Source organism: Lipotes vexillifer, unplaced genomic scaffold (assembly GCF_000442215.2).
Source record: "Lipotes vexillifer unplaced genomic scaffold, Lipotes_vexillifer_v1.1 scaffold448, whole genome shotgun sequence".
Lineage (NCBI taxonomy): Eukaryota > Metazoa > Chordata > Mammalia > Artiodactyla > Lipotidae > Lipotes > Lipotes vexillifer.
The window spans coordinates 2596609-2616079 of record NW_006787097.1 but is presented as its reverse complement, the minus strand read 5'-3'; the positions used below and the strand labels follow the sequence as shown (position 1 = coordinate 2616079).

At 37.9% G+C, this 19471-nt stretch overlaps 1 protein-coding gene across 1 annotated transcript in view; it reads right to left on the bottom strand.

Moving 5' to 3' along the window:
* CRYBG3 (crystallin beta-gamma domain containing 3) overlaps window positions 1-19471 on the bottom strand; it is a 115270-nt gene that overhangs the window by 44753 nt on the left and 51046 nt on the right. Inside the window, exons 8-12 of the mRNA XM_007459875.1 lie at window positions 15852-15988; window positions 14467-14581; window positions 13275-13310; window positions 10985-11118; window positions 7146-7272 (exon numbers count right to left, since the gene is read on the bottom strand). Of these exons, the coding sequence (XP_007459937.1) occupies window positions 7146-7272; window positions 10985-11118; window positions 13275-13310; window positions 14467-14581; window positions 15852-15988 (549 nt within the window). The remainder of the gene's footprint in view (window positions 1-7145; window positions 7273-10984; window positions 11119-13274; window positions 13311-14466; window positions 14582-15851; window positions 15989-19471) is intronic.

The following is a 19471-nucleotide window of genomic DNA, read 5'->3' as shown; positions in this document are numbered from 1 at the left end:
AATTTAAAACAGATACAATTTCACTTTTTAAGTTAAGAAAGATCTAAAAACCCAGTTTTACCAGAGAACGTTCCTGGTGGAAATATAAATTTTACAGCTACTTTAGAAAATAATTTAGATATATATTTAAAAGACTGAAATTGTTTACATTCTGAGTCTGAAACTCCTTTTTTCTTAAGTTTTCTAAAACTAAATGATAGCCAATTTATATGCAAAGATGAATTATTTATCATAGTGAAAACCTGTAAAAGTGTAAATGTCCAAAAGATTTACAAACATAAACCTTTATGCATCCACTGTTTGATGGAATAAATACAATTAAGCAGAGTTTTTAACAAGCTAATCGTTAAAAATTATATCATACACTTACTAGCGGCCAGGAGCTTTACATGCCTTATTTCCAATGTGATTATATTACTATCACTCCCATTTTACAGCTAACAAAATTGAGTAACTTGCCTGATATAACACAGCTACTGAGTGGCAGAGATTGAATTTGAGTCCAAATCTGTCTATCTGTCTACTCTAAACTCTTAATCACTGTCAGATATAAATGTAAGGATGAAACAGTAGGACAAAAACTAAAACTTATAAACTTGGTAAGATTACAAGTTCTCAAAAAAACCCCCAACTTTCATCAAAAAAAGACTAGAAGAAAAAAAAGAAAACACCAAGACTGGTTATCTTTGGGTCCAGAAGTTGAACAATTTTACCCTATATTTTTTTCAAAACTTTGTAATAGGTATATTTTTAAATGGAAAATACAGAATGCATTAAAAAAACAAAAAAACAAAACAGGAGGGACTTCCTTGGTGGTCCAGTGGCTATAACTTTGCACTCCCAATGCAGGGGGCCACGGTTCAATCCCTGGTCAGGGAACTAGATCCTGCATGCCCCAACTAAAAGATTCCCACGTGCCACAGCTAAAGATCCTGCGTGCTGTACCTAAAGACCTGACACGGCCAAGTAAATAAATAAATACGTTTTTTAAAAAAACGAAAAACAAAGACTCTTCCTTTCTGCCTACTATATTTCATTGTTTGTAACTCAAGTCTTAGACCTATGGAAAAAAGTTATCAGCTTCTATACATCTCAAACACTATCAAATTTCTCATTATGATTATTATTATTATAAATATTATCTAAGATTTCTAGTATAACCGTTCATTTTACATGAACAATCAAAACAGTGTCCAATAAAAACATAGTACCTATGAGGAGAGAAAGAAATTACATTTAAAAAAAAAATTCTCTTGCACTTACAACTTGTCAAGTTTGAAGGATTTAAAAACTGCTAATACAGCTGGGTCAAATTTCATTGGAAACTTTAAAAGATAAAGGCATTTTACCAGAAATTTTTATTATAAAATAATTTCTAACCCATATTCGTGTTCTCAATTCCTCCTTGAGAGTAAACATGTGCAACCTGAGAACACCTGTCACCTTCATTACTTTCTCATGGTTCTTAAAAAAACGGGAGCAGGGTGGATTTACTCTTCATGACTTCCACCATCCCTCATTTTATTAATAGAACACTTTTCAAAACACTTGCACTTGTTATCTCTTTTGAGCTCCCTTAAACCCTTATTTTACCTATATATGTGTATATATATGCATATATACATATACGTGCACATATACACATAGATGTCTCTATCTATCTTGTTACAGATATAGATCTGCCATTTTCCAGATACAAATCTAGAATATACATATATTAAATCAAGGCTTCAACAATCCTAGAAGAGAGAGATTTGCCTTAAGGTGTCCAGGACAAACCTCCCCAATGACATTTTACAGCCTGGGCGCCACATCAACAAACCTGGTTATATTGACAACATAAACTTCCATCATCCAAGGAACACGAACATGCCTCCGTTTCTTGCAACCTGAAAGTGTGTAAGTAGCTCCAGGAGGCTGTGAGAATACAATGTGGTAATGACAACTGAAGGCGCCCATCTGGGTCCTGGTCAGGAACTGGTATCAACAGCCGCTGACCAAGTCAGGCCCCATGACAATGGGCAGGTCTTCAGCAGCTCTCACACGTGGACCCCTCTTCCTGTACTCTGGTGATTCTGGAACGCTCCATCTCTGCTTTTATCACCTCTGCCCCTACAACTGTTCTCTACTCCCTGTTAGGGTTGTAGGAATTGAGTGGGGATAAGCTGACATAAACCATGGGTCACTGCGTCACGTTGGAGTGAGACGGGACAAAGACAATCACAGATATGTGCACATGTGCTGGGATTGTGCCTTTTCATTGAGAAATCTCTTGTGTTACGGTGCCATGGACTCTACTTGAGCACTGATTTGCACAAAGCCTACTGTGTGGGTCGTGGGAGAGTGGCGGCAGTGAGGAGGGGGAGCTGGGAAGCAGGTTGAAGGCGCAGGCCATTTGGCAATGATGCAGCCGGGAGCTGAGCAGAGGAGGAGGGACCCACTGCCACAGGACGCAGTGCCGAGTACAAGTGCCGGCAGCACATGGGTTCACAAACAAACTTACTCATGTGGCTTGAGTTTGTGTCCTTCCTACTCTGGTTACCATTCCCAGAGACGTGGCCAAAGGCCACAGGAGACTCCTAAGTGACATCGTTCTCTTTTTTATTAATCTCCTGCTTTTGTTTATTCATGCCTTGTAGCTTCTGCCTTCCATCTTTTTCTAAGTATGTTTCTGAGCCAGACTTCTGGCTTTGACCCCCTCTGCATTTTTCACTCAAACCTACCAAATATACAGTATCTGATCCAGTTGACTAGTTGCCATCAATATGGTGTCCCTGCTGGTCAGAGCTCTTAACTCCAAGCCAAATCCAGTCATCTGGGGCTAAATCTCAAGGGTCACATGTATAAAGTACGGGAAAAAATATGCCAGAAAACACAAAAACAAAAAACCAAAACTTCTAACTGCCTTGCTCAGGAGGTGACTGCAACAGGACACAAGTCCTGTGAGGTTACTAGGTTATTATCATTCTGACTATAAGCACAATTACATAATACTTAAATTTATCAAATAACTTTGAAAGTCACACAGATTTAAGTGGAGCTCTGTTGCTCCAGAAGGATGAATAATGATGGAACAACCTCAAATCTGTACTCCATTTTGTATTTTTAAAGAACTTAAATCCAATGAAAAATCTGGGTAGTCTAATATGGTTTCAGGTACAGTACTCCCCACTGTTAGAGCAAGCTAATGAGCCGTTGCTTCAGGACCAAAAATAAGTCTTAAGGATCAGTAATTTGATTATTCTTAAATTCCATAAAATCCCTCAGCTCATTGGGCCCTGGAACTCTTACACTACAACCCCCCCGGGGTGGGCAGCGTAATACGAGACACCAGCTGAGATCTGGTGTATCCATTAATTTAGGAGACACAACAGTGTCTGCTGCATACCACCTGGTTTCAGAGATCTGAAAAGAGGCCCCAAGTCTGAAAATCATAACAAACGCAAATCCAGAAGTTACTAGTATGAAACTGAGGAAAAACAAGCATCCCAAGAAAGTTTTATAGAGGAAGCCAAGGAATAAAAATTCCTTCTTTAATCCCTGGAGTCTAAATACTGCTATATTCCTTCTGGTCCTTTTCGCTTTAGAAAATAATCAACTCCAAGTCAATATATCTGCCTGACTCATTTGGAATTAGAAACACATTTCGGGTTGTCCTCTCCAAAGCAATCCATGACACAGATCACATTATCCCTAAGGAACATATCCAGGATCTGACCTTCGCAGATCCAGAGTGTTCCACGCACTACAGCCAGGATGTTAGAAGACTGCATTGTGTTATGCAACTTTTCTGTCCTCTATTTTCTATTATTTCAGCTTAGATCTTAAATGCAGTTCTTCACTCTTCCCAGGTTAGAGACCTCTGAGAGTCTACATGGGGAAAAGATGTCTCACATCAACTCTGCCTGCTAATCGCATAGGTTGACACAGGTGACAACCCCAAGAGCTTTAAATCCTATTTCTAACAATACTGCATCATACATTTAAAATTTTCAGAGGGTAGATCTTATGTTGTGTCTTATAGCACAAAAAAATTAATAATAATTATAAACAGGGCATGAGGAAACTCTGAGAGGAGATGGATATGTCTATGGCCTTGATGGTGGTGATGGTCTCATGGGTGTATACTTATTCCCAAACTCCTCAGTTGTATACAAAAAATATGTACAGCTTTTTACATGTCACTCATACCTCAATAAAGTGGTTTTTAAAAAAGAACTCCTGCCCAATTATATGCTATACCTGGAGAGTATAAAATATTTCATCTGAAAACATTTTTGTGAACATACATTTAAATTATAAATAATCTGAAAATTATGTAAATAATTATTTATTATACACGTGTATTAGTCTGCAGAGTAACTATATATTTATAGCTACAAATGAAATGCTAATAACCCTTTGGCTGAATGAGATTCCAGCTTTCCACTCTTGAAGTGCTTAAATTTTTTACTCTAATCATTCTGTAACAAAAGAAAATGGGTAATATGACATGGGCTCTAGAGTAAGACAGATTTGCCCCTCAAATCACAGCTCTACACTCGGGCACAGTACAGAACATCTTAGATCCTCAGCTTCTGTATCTATAATATGGGAATCGTGAGTCTCTATCTCTTCATTTTTGTGAAGATTAAGTGCAAGTATGCATGCAAAGCCATTAATAAGTACCTGAAAATGTTAGGATTATTATAATGAGGATTATGCTAACATCTTTACAAGGTAAACTAGTCCTAATTTTTTTTTATTTTTTATTTTTTTTTATTTTTTATTTTTGGCTGTGTTGGGTTTTCGTCGCCGCGTGTGGGCTTTCTCTAGTTGCCACGAGCGGGGGCTACTCTTCATCGCGGTGCATGGGCTTCTCACTGCAGCGGCTTCTCTTGTTGCGGAGCATGGGCTCTAGGGGTGCGGGCTTCAACAGTTGTGGCGCATGGGCTTAGTTGCTCCGCAGTCTGTGGGATCTTCCCCGACCAGGGCTTGAACCCATGTCCCCTGCATTGGCAGGCAGATTCTTAACCACAGCACCACCAGGGAAGCCCCATAGTCCTAATTTTTAAAAAATCTAATTTAAAAAGATTTTCTTTGAAGGAAAGTCTTACTTACTTGTACAAAAACTGTGTCATCATTTTTGCAAATACCCAAAACTTTCGTTTGCAGAGGTAATTGACATGCCAATCTCTGCTAATTTTTCCAATGTATTTTATCATAGACTGTCTGTATCAAATATCTCCTGAATTTTTAGCTACATAGTTATACAGCATTTTTAATTTTTACATTTTCTACTATTGGGAGAGTTCAACTACTGAAATCTTGGGGTTTTGGTTTTTGTTTTGCTTGTTTTAGTCACAGTCATCTTTGGAAGATACCATCATACTCACTGCTGAACATTTCTAGGAGCAACACTTCCACCCAACTCTTTTTTTTAAATCAGGAGGGAAATTTTTAAAAATTACTCAATACTAGGTGGAAGATGCTTTGAATCACAGCCCTTAGCTTCCTCGACGCATGTGGTCACAATGACCTAAAAGAAAAAAAAGGCTGTATCGTGTTTTGTCTGGCTTGCCTTTTAGTGCTCAAGTAAGGAGTAGCTATGTGGAGAAAACCCATGGCCCTTGTACATTAGAATTGTGAACTAAATACCTCAAAAGCTATCAATCCATTGCTCATGCAAACTCAGTGCCCAGTCTTCAGTGGACTGTGCTACATTTCTTTTTGGTAGAACCGGTTTCCAACTCACTTTCTTACTAACAAGGATCACTCATGGGAAAAAAGAAAAGCTCTCCTCTCTCCCATTCAGGCTCCTCATGCCTGAACAGGTGAGGGTTTGCAACAGTGGTGTTGGTGGCCCCCGGCAGACAGAAACTTAAGGAACAGAGCACATAACCCCTGTGCTCATGCAAAGCCCACGTGGACCCAATAATCACCCTTCACTTCATTATCAATTCCTTCTAAAGGAGGCTTTGGAGGCCATGCCAGATAGTTTAGAGTTTATATGGGTAAAGATTATTTTGGAAATACACTGCCGTGGTATAACTCCTGAATTAGGAGAAAACATGCCCCTCTGAACACACCACAAAAGTCTCCAGAGCTGGTCAGAAAAATGAGCAACATTTGATAAGCCCTGATATCCTGCAGAACTCTCTAACATCAGCTTCCGCCTGGAGTCCTGGAACATTCTAGACCTCCTGCCTCCAGGCTCACTTACCTTCTTCACCTCATGCCAAGAAGGTCAAGAAAAAAAAGTGTGAGCTCCTCAACATGGCATATAAGACCCTTCGTTATCTGGCTCTGGATTCATCTTCCCAAAGTTCTGCCTAATATCCTGATTTTGCTGCATTTCCAACACACCAGGTTCACTGACATGAGGGTTTCTCAACCTCAGCACTATTAGCATTTTAGGCTGATGATTCTTTGTTGTGGGGGGCTGTTTAGTGAATTGCAGGGGTTTAGCAGCCTCCCTGGCCTCCACCCGCTAGATGTCAGTAGCATGCCATACCACCCCCCGCCCCAAAGTCATAACAGTCCAAAATGTCTCCAGACACTGCCAAATGCCCCCTAGGTAAAATCACTCCCAGATGAGGACCACTGGCTTACATCCTTGCCTTTTTATATGTTAACCTCTTGCTGAAACACCTGTCTTTCCTCTTCACCCTGTCCCAAAATTTCTTCACTTGGCTGACTCTCAAACTTGAAATTTCAACTCAGCTGCGCTCTTTTCCTCTCTACTTCCAAGGGGAAGTACTTGACCTTTCTCTGGGTATCCTGAGTACTTTGTGCTTAATCCAGTCATAGTCAAACAATATCAAACATTTATATAGGTGCTATCTACCCTATCACTGCCTGCTCTGCGAAGGCAGGGACTGAGTCTCTGGCCACCATATCTCCAGCACCTGACACAATACATCTAACAAAGCAGGTGGTCAAAAATGATTATGGAATCAATGGATGAAAACGAAACATAAATATTCTATATTAATCATGGCAGTTAAGAAAGGCATGCAAGTCACATAAGCCGTTCAGTTTAATGCTCTCAGGTATTAGAAACATTTTATAATCTTATGTTCTACCAGAGGTCATATCCAGTTTTCATGGAAAGCTAAAAAAAAAAAAAAAAAAATAGAAAATTAAAAACAAGGAGGCTAACTCACAGCTTGTAAGTACCGGAAAGACAAGATGGAACCACTTAACGCCCCACAGGCACTACTGTCTTCAAAATCTCCTTCTTCAAGCAAGAATTGCTGGCCTTTAAAATGTTCTTTTTCATAGGCAACCCACCTAGAAATACAGAGGACATCCAACTGAGTCATTAATAAAACTGCAGTCAAGAAAGCAAGAGAGAAAATCATAATAAAGCACCTAGCTGCACATCACCGTATTTTAAAACGCAACACATTTATTTTGCTACCATTTACAAAGACAAACAAATGGTGTATGCCTCATGGATCAATAGTTTTTATAGTTTGGAGGGCTTTTCCCAACAAAAGGTTAACTGTTGTAGAACTGCAACAGAGGAACTCTCATTAAATGTTTGTGGCATGACCCGATACCACATCTCAACGTGGTCGGAGAATAGTTTGCCGAGTAAAAAATAATGGAAAGCACAGATAGCCAATGAGAAATAGTGCAAGCCCACGTTGAGATTCAAAGATAATCAGTCTTATTTTTCTGATTAAGCCCTGCTGGAACCACAGAATGATTATTATATTAAATATTTATTTAGGGTTTAAATCAAAGGAACCCGTCACCAGCTTCAGATCTGAAACACATTACAGGCGGGTTTAGCAAGCAAGAACTGGGAAATGCGACTGGGCTGGTATTAGCCCTCGTGGCCTAAATATATACAGACTCCTGTAAATATGTATGGGTAGGAAATGTTGTTCCCACTAGTTTATCAGTGGTGATAATGGAAACTGGAAGCACTGTGGCAGTCTTTCCAGGGACACAGGTTTCTTGACTTCTAAAATTATCGGTACAGAACACTGATAAACACCATTAGTCATTAGTCCTCCAGGAAACTTACCTTTATTTGGAGCAATCCACAGTAGCTAACGCAACGTGGGCATAGATGGTTCAAAACACACATTGACCTGCTTAAATCTGCCTTTAGCTGGCACTGTGTAACTAGAGTGGGACCCCCTCCAATGGGGCAGATTTCAAGGGTGACTATTTTGGGCTCCTGGGTTGGGGACCTCTGAATTCTGGAGCTTGACAAAATGAAGCCAGGTAGGGCTGACTACAATTATTTTCGGAAGATACAAAAAATATTCCAAAGAACCGTTTTCATAGGGTACAAAAATAACAGTAGCCACCACTCAGTCAGTAATCATGAACCTGTCTCCAATTTCCTTCGTGCATATGGCAGGGTAAGGGTCCACATGAGTTGGAAAAAACATTTTATACATCTTCATTAATTTGTAATATATAAAGAAACTAACATTATTTTATTCTTAAACTATTATGTGAAAATAAATTTCACATGAGAACTTTCAAATTCTAAGTTTATATAAATGTGGCTATTCGAAACATGCTTTTAATACCCCTGAATGGGAAAAATAATATAAGATATAGAAGATCTAATATTAAAGGACAGATCAGCAATTATTACATAATGACAGTTCAAAAATCTTCCGCCCAGCTTTTCTCAATAGATTAAGTTTTGATTAGTATTCAATTTATATATCTATCTGGGATATTTAAAAATAGATGTTATCTGAGAAAAATTAAGACACATCAACCTCACTTTCCCTAGACTCCTCGAGACAAGACAGAGGTGAGGAAGAGTTCCTATTACTTACAGATAAAGTTCAAAAGTTAAAAGTGAAAATAATGAAATAGAGAAGCAGTAAAACAAAACAAAAAAATAGTAGAAATTGTGAAAAAATAACGAAGTCGGCTGTTCAGCTTTAAATTAGGACATCACATTTTTCTCCTGCAGGTGTCATATAAAAAATGAAAGTGTGTATACTGTTTTACCAGCCACAATGTTTTGAGATTTTTACAAAATAACTGCAAATACACTTAGAAAATAACAATGCAAATCACTATATAGTTAATGATAAAACCATTCAGATCCTAAAGGAAAGAAAAGGCAAAAAATATTTTATATCAGGATTAACAAGAAGCATGTGTGTCCACAGATCAGAGAACACTGTAACTAAACGCAACACAATAAAAATTTGTTTATCTAGGGCTTCCCTGGTGGCGCAGTGCTTGAGAGTCCGCCTGCCGATGCAGGGGACGCGGGTTCGTGCCCCGTTTCGGGAGGATCCCACATGCCGCGGAGCGGCTGGGCCCGTGAGCCATGGCCGCTGAGCCTGCGCGTCTGGAGCCTGTGCTCCGCAAATGGGAGAGGCCACAACAGTGAGAGGCCCGCATAACGCAAGAAAAAAAAAAAAAAAAAATTTGTTTATCTAAAAGAGCTGTGTTTTTCAAGCCTCTAATACATTTTTTAAATTCAAAGATAAGGAATTAGCTGATTACTAATATATCAGACTGAGACAGGCTGGAACCTGGGACCCTTTGCTGCAGTGCTGCAATGCTTGCACCTGAACAAACCTCTCCTGGAGCAACAAAATACAAAGGAACTATATGGGACTAAAAATAACTGAGTACATGTGCAGTTGGGACAAATTCTGAACAAAAGATACAAAGAGACCAAAAGACACAACTGCCACTTTTGAAGTGCCTGGAGCAAAGGCAGGGGGCTGGGGAGCAAAGGCAGGGCACTGCCCATGCCCCGTGCACACAACACCACCTAAGGCGTGGGCAAACTACCTAAGCTACCCCGCGGGCTCAACCCCTGGGCACACCCTTACCCTCACCCCATATAAGGAACAAGCTCGCCACACGCTCAGGGAGTGAGCAAGAAAGGGAATCTGTTGTTTGTTCTCTCTCCCTCCCTGCTACAGCAGGGGCCCCAATGAAGCCTTGCCTGAATTTCTCGTCAGCCTCCTATTGATTAAAGAGGCCAAGAACCCTGGTAAGTAACAAGACCAATTATGGACATGACCTACATATCTAACGCACGGCATACTCTCTTATATTTCCATTTTGGCTAGTGTGGCCATTGCTTGATTTATTGTCAGAAATTGCAAAGGTTAAGTCTCTAAATGTAGACCCTTGACTGATCTTAAACAAGTTATTTAACTTCTATGAATAAAACATTTGAGCAGCATCTTTTGCTAGAATAGCATGAACAAGTTATATGATATTATTACGGCAAATAATTAAGAGATATGGATGTTTAAATTAAAATAAACCATCATTCCAAACAATCCAACCTATCAACAGAGAGACTAACACAATGTGTCTGAAGGAATTCTGCACTGAGTTGACAATGGCAAATAAGCTATGAGGAAGGCTTCTTCTCTATGGTTTTACCTGCCAGGATACAAATACAAAGGCACATCACAGGTGCAGTCATAGATTTTCTGGGGTTCTTGCCCCAGTAACTGCCGATTGAGACTGGGATAGTAGCATGATGGTTACACTTGGGTTTGTACTTAGAAGTTCTTAGGGAGCTTTCTTAAAACAATGCAGGGCCAGAGGATAACCAGTCAAGAATCCTTGACTTTGTAAACACACAATCCAGGCTACTTCTTTAATGAGGGAGGACTCACTGCCAAGATCCTCAGCACAGAAAGTCAACTAAGGTAGAATGGGGGGTAAAAATTGGGGCTCTCATTCACGTGCACAATCTGTCAAAAAATAATTTTATCTTGCAATTCTTATCTTCTATTTTGTGTTTAGAAATACTAAGTGTTTAAGTTTTAGAAACTGTTTTCTTCATTTAATCCATCTCAAAATCTCTAATACTAACAAGAGTTCACAGGAAGCTGTCAGTAACTAATATTTTTTATTTCCCACATTTCAGAAGGGATGTGTATTTTTAGACTAAGGTAGGTTGTTTTTGCTCTGCTTAGCACATTTTTTGTGCCGATCTTCAAAAATCGACAACTGAATCACATATTGAAAATATAATACTCACACTCCACCGATGACACGAATTGATCCAATTCCATGAAAGTCTACATCATTTTTTAAAAAATTAGGGACAGAATCTACATGTTCACTAAACTCTTTGGCCTGTCCATGGAAGTGAGGTTTTTCATAAATAATAACCTGAAAAATATGAAAGAAAATTACTTAGCATGCTCATATTTTAGAATAGATACTTAATAGATACTTACTTAAGTGACACTAAAGGCCACAACCTGAATTAAGGGCCACTGTCCATTTTCTTCATTAATACATACTCAAAATATAGCACACTGTCTGACATTCACAAGGAATATGTGAATCTTTATCATCATAAAGCTAAAACATCTTGATGATATGTTTCTCTCGTATCACTATACTCAAGTATGATTACATTGTTCTAGTTACCCAAATCCTAGGACCATCTCATGGAGTAAACTGTCTTATAACTGGTTCTTGAATTATCTTTCTACGTTTTTCTCTCTGTTCAAAATTTGATACAGACCTGCCTTACATTTATTTAATTTCCTCTATAAGAAATAAAAACTCTCTAGGGGTTCCAGGGCATAATGACAAATTATCTACTGGTTTGAGAAAACATGCTGTTTCTTGTAGCACTGCTTGTATGGTCACTACTAATCACTGAGAAGAATTAGATATGCAGATTCCTGAATTTAAATACAAAACTTCCTAAAAGTTTGAAATGATTGAAAGAATTTTGGTATTTTTATTGGATATTTGGTTCACACGGGCGCGGAGGGAATGTAGTAGGAGACAGATTTCTAGTGTTTCATTTACTTCAAACTTGGATTGGCACAAGTACTTCTCTTCTATCATTCTGATGCTCTTTACTTCCCAACACAAGCTGCCCTCAGCACAGGAAAGTGATAAGAGAGATAACAGCGCTCATCTATTCACACTCATCACTTGGTCCTATTTACGGCTAATGGCATAATTTGTGTACAGTTGGCAAGTAAGACCCATGCTTAGACATGCTGAACCAGCAAGTTATAGCTTCTTTATTAAAAACAAACAAACAAACTGAGAACATTACACAGACTGAAAAAAATATGTAGTACTGTTCCTGCTGTTTTCTACGTATTAAATTTTCAGAGTGTTTATTGGAAGTATTATTTGGGTTTAATACATGATACACATGCTGAACACATTCAAACTAAGAAGCAATAATTTTTTGATGAGTAAGTCATAAGCCAACACCTAACAATGTGAAAATTGTGACTATCTAGGATAGCCATTCCTTTCACACACCTCTACAACCTGTCAGACGCCCAGCCTGTCGCACCTGAAATTCTCATTCAGCAGACAAGGAGATTGAGACATCACTCAGGGAGTGTCACAACTAACTGTGTCACAACTAATTCTGCATCTATTAGGTCACTGGTTCGAAACCTTGGTTGCATGTTAGAATCACCTAAGAAGCTTTGAAAAATTTTAACCACACCCCAGACCAAAAAAGTATCTCTTCCAGTGGAACCCAGGCATCAGTAATTTTTTAAAACTCACATATGTATGATTCCAACATACAGCCAAGGTGTATTAGAGACAGTCAGATAGTAAGTTTTAAAAAACTCCATCTATGTGATTGAGAGAACGGTAGTCAATTCCACAAATTAGGAAGCCCAGAAATGGGAAAGCTGGAGGAGTTGTGCTTTGTTTTGAAGGAGAGGAGGATGAACCCCTGTCTCCCTGCCTGTCTCTGGAAATGCTGTAACTTAATTAAACAGGTTTCCTTCCTATCTCTCTTTACCATAATTTTATAATTCCATTTCTTCTCCTTTCCCAAAGCGTACTTAATCCTGGCATTGCTACTACCCCAGGTTTCATTGCCTCTACCGTTCCCTTCAGATACTCATACTTTCAAACTGACATCACCTGATAGGAGCTGCCTACACCTCCTTCCATCATCCTTGATCTCCATGCTCAGCATCACGCCCAAATGCCTGCCAGGTATCTCCACTTCAATGTCTAGCTATCACCTCAACCACTCCACAAAACAAATATCAAACCTATCATCTTTCTACCCTGTTAGGAGGTAATTATTGGGTCTGACTAGGTTGTCAGAACAGACCTCCACCTTTGCATACTGAACCCTCTCCTCATTCAAGCCTGGGCTCTCAGCAACCACTGTGTGCAGTCACTTCCCACCACCCCAAAATGCATTAGCTAGCTATTATTAGCATACATTCAAGTAATCATTTTTTTAATTTTAATAGTCCAAAATACTTAAAGATTAATACTCAAACTTTTTAGCCTGCTACCAAAGTGTGTTTAAGACTCACCTTTAAGTTCATAGGCATTTCCACTTTCAGTCCACCCTTAAGATGACAAGAAATTTTAATATTAGACATATATATATTTAAAGTACTCAAAAGTAACTAAGTGATGTATGTAGGTTATATAAAAATCTGATTAGTGAAGACTACATACCAGTCAAATTTCAGTTGCGTATTTTAAAATTTAGAAATTTAAGTAGAGAAATCTACAGTGGTCAATATCAAGTCAGACTACTCTACATCAGTGTAAGATGGGGTAAGAAATCTTAAAAGATACTTTCCAGAGTATAACCACTACAAGGAAGGAAACCAAACTTTAGTGCTTAAGTACATGTGACCAATTAAAGATTTAACCCCACAGCAGAGTGTCTCAAAACAGTGGAGTTGTTAGTAGATTTAAAATTTTCATCTGGCAGAGTAGATTTCTAAACCACTTAATACTAAATTTCTTCTCTACAATTGCTTGGGCCTTCTACATTAGAGAGAGCACTTCCTCTTCCAAGTTCTATCAACGCTTCGTATCACACTTACTATCTTTGTGACCACATGGGTGTAGAGCATAAAAGGTAACCCACTCCTCACAAAAGCTCTAGTTTATAATTTCCTTGTTTCCAATGGTACTCCACACTGTGATATTCCTTAAAATTTCTCAGTTTTTCCTGTTTTTTTTTTTAAAGGCACAGCACAACCATAATGGTTTATCACATAGTACCATTTAATTGAAGTTTGCCCCTCAAGTAAAAAGTTTGCAACAAAATAAATCATTAATGCAGGCATTTATTACTTTTAAGAAGGCAACCATTGACAGAACTGTCCATTTATTATTAATGCTGAACTTATCACTCATTACCACAATGGAAGGGTATAATTTACAACAAGCGATTTTCTAATAAGCATCAAAAAAACAAATTCAGAACTTTTTAAAGTATGCAAAATTTTCACAGAATACTACTATAAGGAAACTGCTTGTATTGTGATAAATTTAGCACAAAGTAAATTCAGACATCTGTCTTCTAGAAAACATTAAAATATTTTCACACACACTGAAAGAAACAGAAAAACAATGTATGAATAGTTTGCCCATTCAGTAGTATACATATACATTTCTCAAGACTGAGATGCATGACCAATCATCAGAGCTATGTTAATTTTGAATTCATGGATACTTGGGAAAATGCTTCTTTTTAAATCTGCTTACCATTTGAAGTGGATGCAATGATTTCATTTCTGCTGCAGAAATCTCAGAGAGGCCATGGTCTTCCTCCAAAACTGTGGCTTGCCCCTTGAAATTAATATCCGGGTAGGCAAGCCAACTAAGTAAGAAATGAATGGTTGGTTAAAGTATAATAGGAATACCTTAATCTGGTTCTGTAAGAGTTGAAGGTTAAAAAAAAAAGCTACAAAAAGTAAAAGAAACCTCTGTCACAGAATTACACTAGTAAAACACATTCAAAGTGACATTGCCAGACAGCATATAACAATGAGTTAACAAATTGTTAAGTACTTACATTCAGATACTATCCTAAGTTTATTAAATGTTTTCCAAGCACTGGCATTGCTTTCTTTAGAATTTTCCAATATTTAAAAGGTGTGAAACCTTTAATTCAATTAGGATGTAACTGAAAAATAAAAACCATTCCACTATATTCCATTCTTTTTTAAACTAGGACAATAAGAGGTAGGGATTCCACTAAGCATTTTGTACCTTTGACCCACAGTTTTAGAATCAATATCAGTTCTTGGGCTGCCTCAGGAACAGCATTTGAAATAAGATTCCTAAAAAACCCATTTAGCAACCAGCTAAACTTGATAATTACAGACATTTCTCAGGATCATGTCAATTACTGGGTCTGCCCAACAGTTCTAATCTACACTTGGGGGAGATGAAGAAAGATGTCCAACAGTGACCCCCAGATTCGACACTAACCATCTCCAGAGCAGATGAAAATGCTGAAAGAGAGAAGGATCCATGTTGAACCAGACATCACAAAACCTATGATTTAAGCCAATCTGGGACTGAATTAAGCTTGAATTTAGATCCACAGTCCTGAAGATACCTTTGGAATCAGAAAGGCCTAGTATCAAATCTAATGCTTACCAAGTGGTAGCCTGGGACAAGCCACTTAATTTCCTCATTTATGACATGAGAGCAGCCCCACCTGTCTTCCAGGAATAGAGGAGTAATAAAAAGGTTCCATGTCCCTGGTCCTACGAGGCCCTCAATAACTATCAGCACTGAGATACTCTACAAATAGCTCAGGCTCCAGAATGTTAGGCCAGGGACATGTATTTATTTCTCAGTCCCACAGTCTGGTGGATGAAAAGACAATGGATGCATCTTTCAAGAACTACGCCTGAGAATCTGTATCTGCTCCTGTGAGTCATGTATCAAAGACTTAACTGGATCCGAAAAAAGACAGAATCTGTCTTAATCACTGCAAAAGTCTTCCTTGGGTATCCAGAAGTATAAACAGTAAAATTAACTAAAACTTCAGAAATGTGTATGGCACCAATTGAAACATTAAACAAAAAGTTAACTTTGGTAACCAGCAATCACTGTAATAAAGAGAAATGGATACGTACACTCCTGACTTCACAGTAAAAGACACAGATTTGGGGATATTCAGCTCTTCCAAATTGGGGACTGCTTGCTGTAGGTAGATAGGACAACATGCTGGGTCAGACTGTGGGCAAAGTTCTATCTCTGGAATGCTGCAATCCTGAAAAAAAAATTGCCTTTGAAATATCTAGAGACACACACTCCAGTATTCTCAACACCCTGGACATGCAGTTACAATTATTCTCATTGTTCAGTTGAATTTCTATCCAAAAACAGCCTAAAGGAAGTACTGTTTCTCCTTACCAGTCTGTTAAAATAAATGTTTCTAAGGAGTTATGTTGATAACATGAAAATTATAAATATTATTGATTGAAAAAGTATTACTCCAATTCTCTCTGCTTTGTTTTTAAAAGTCTTGCTCCATTAACCAAGGTTCAGATTTACCAAACTATCTGAGTGCCAAGAGTCTGTAAGCCTTCCTTCTTAGAAGCATAACAAAGCCATGGGGAGGAAGGGAGTTAAATAAAAGCTGATCTCATGGGGAACATAAAAAATAAATAACAGAGAGGCACTGCTCCCTCAGCATGTTATCCAATTTACATTGACAAAAGAAATAGGAATTAGAGGTGAGGGTAAAGGAAATGTTTTCCTACTTGTGGTATTTATTTTCTTTAGTACAAGTTTAGTACAAGAAAGGCATTATGAAATTTGAACCTATACTCCGTCACACGTCCACGGTCACCATGTCCTGTCAAACTTTCCTTTAAAATTTCCACTGTCAAGGTTCTTCATCAAGGCCAAGACTTTGATTATGGGCCTAGACCACCAGTCGAGTAAGCTTACTCTTTATAGAGCTGGGCCTGTGAGAACACCACTTCCCTCATCATACTCCTTGGCTCAAGACCCAAGCATTTCAAATTTATATTTCTGTTTTCCTTTCTATAATATGGCAACAACCCAGTGAGCTATACTAACTCCCCAAAACTCTTCAGTCATACTGTGGGCAATCCATACTACCTCTGCTTCTGGCCTCTCTAAGCTTTGTAAATGCTTCCCTTATTGTAACTAAAGACAAAATTTTCTGTACTTACGAAAATCTTTTCTTAAATTTTATCAGAATATAGTTGATTTACAATCTCGTGTTAGTTTAAGGTGTATAGCATAGTGATTGTTATACATATATATATATATATATATTCATTCTTTTTCAGATTCTTTTCCCATATAGGTTATTACAGAACACTGAGTGGAGTTCCTTGTGCTACACAGTAGGTCGCTGTTGGTTAACTATTTTATATACAGTAGTATGTATGATAATCCCAAGCTCCTAATTTATCCCTCCCAGCCACGTTTTCCCTTTGCAAACCATGTTGCTTTTCGGTAGCCAAGTCCTAACTCAAAAAAGAGCTGGGACGAAGTGAGAGAGTGGCGTGGACATATATACACTACCAAATGTAAAATAGATAGCTAGTGGGAAGCAGCTGCAGAGCACAGGGAGATCAGCTAGGTGCTTTGTGACCACCTAGAGGGGTGGGATAGGGAGGGTGGGAGGGAGACGCAAGAGGGAGGAGATATGAGGATGCATGTATACGTATAGCTGATTCACTTTGCTATACAGCAGAAACTAACACACCATTGGAAAGCAATTATACTCCAATAAAGATGTTAAAAACATAATTTAAAAATTTTTTAAAAAGAATAATGGGAGAGACCCCCCAAAAATAAATTAATTAAAACAATACCTTATCATTTCTCAAAGAATCAAAACCACAATTATTTTTCTCTTCTCTAAAACTACAGATGTGCTTCTGTCTGAACACACAATCTACCTCAGTAATCATGAGTGTTTAATTACACAACTCAAGTTTCAGTAGCATAATTCTTATCCAAGACATTGTGAAATTCAAATGATTGTGCTTTAATGAAATAGGTAAATGCAATAACAATTAGAGGTGACATTTATTAGACTAAACAATTATATTTTTATTATAATCTGCTTTGCAATTTTAAAACTGCAATTTTCTGATTTTTTAATCTTTCTCCAAACTGAGTTCTCTTATTAATCATTCTTAATCATTCTTATTAATACGTAAAAGCAAGCAAGTTGATACATCTTGTTTTCAGAAAGTTAGCTCTAAAATGCAATATGGTAAAAAGGTATAACCTAAAATATCCTTTAAAGTATAAAAGGTATATTTCCTTCTAAAGTTTCATTTAAAAAACAGCCAGAAATCTCCAGAAGTCACCTGTCAATCTTCAAGACTCTTTTGTTTGCTATTAAAAATAGAGCTCTAGTAACATTATTTAAAATGCTGCCATACTAATGTTCCCCCAGGGATCTGAGGTACAGTAACAGAATACATAACTAAGCGTCTCACACAAATAAGTTTCCTCTGCATTGTGTTATACAAACAATGTTTGGGTGGTGTATTTTAAAAGGGAAAAAGCTAAGAGGCATGAGTCTACCACAACACAGAAGGAAACAGATAATGGAAAAAGCATAGTGATGGCTAAAAAATTGAAAATAAGAATAAGAATGCTTATGTTCTCAACTATCTTTACTAGAGGACACATTTTTTTCTCTAGCTGACTGAAAAAGATTTCACTGATAAGTTCTAACTTCTCCATGGTGGCTATTCACAGAAGTAATGTCTTTTGCAAGATTTGTATAATTCTTGACAAAGGCAGTAAACACCAGCAACTGAAGGGCGCCTTACAGTAACCTAGCAACAATAAGCAGTTTACTCCTAGTAGAATTTATATGGCTTCCTCCCAGACTTTTCTAGTCATGATATACTTTATAATATCTTGGTGAAATCTACAAGCGTAGACTATTAAAGCAACTAGTAGGAATGGAGACAAAGCTATAGGAGAGAAACAGGGTGGGAATGAATTACAAAAACAGTAAGAAAAACTTGCCTCCACCTTACATGAAATACCTTCAGTCCCTGATCTAACAACAGATATCTCTCTTCTCAGCTCATTAATGAGGGCACAACCTAAGTAACTTCTGAAAGAAGGAAACGTCATTCTTTGAAAATAAATATTAAATGCATAATAAACAGAGTAATGCGCAATGTTCCTTTTTTCTATTTGAGAAAAGAAAGCACTTGACTCAAGACTCACTGCACTGCTACCCCACCTCCAGTTATTTCCACTGGGGGCAAAGATGACCCTTGAGCAGAATCTACAACTGCTGGTGACTGATGGTATCTTCTGTTACTTGCTCTATCTATTCACGGCAAAACAAAGACATCATGAAAAGTATTTTCTTTAAAGAACATTAAAAGTTTGACTACTCAGATTAGAGCCACTAAAAGATGCTGAAACAAGATAAAGCTGGCGTAGGCCTAGGTGAATTTGGAATGGCTGCCAGGAAAATGAAGCTATCGATAGGCAGAATTTTGACAAGGTGGGAGAAAGGAAGCAGTTTGATGCCTGATTCTTGCTTTGCAAAATATTTGGAACAATGCTAATGCTTTTTCCATTCAATGCTCAATAGTTTTATTTTCCTTCCTCACTAAAAGTTGCTAGCATGTCCAAGACAAGCGGGAACTAATGCTGCAATTTAAAAAATGACTCCACAAACAAACAGTGGAAGAAGAAAAAAATGCAAGTATGACTTATTCTTTCTTATAATATA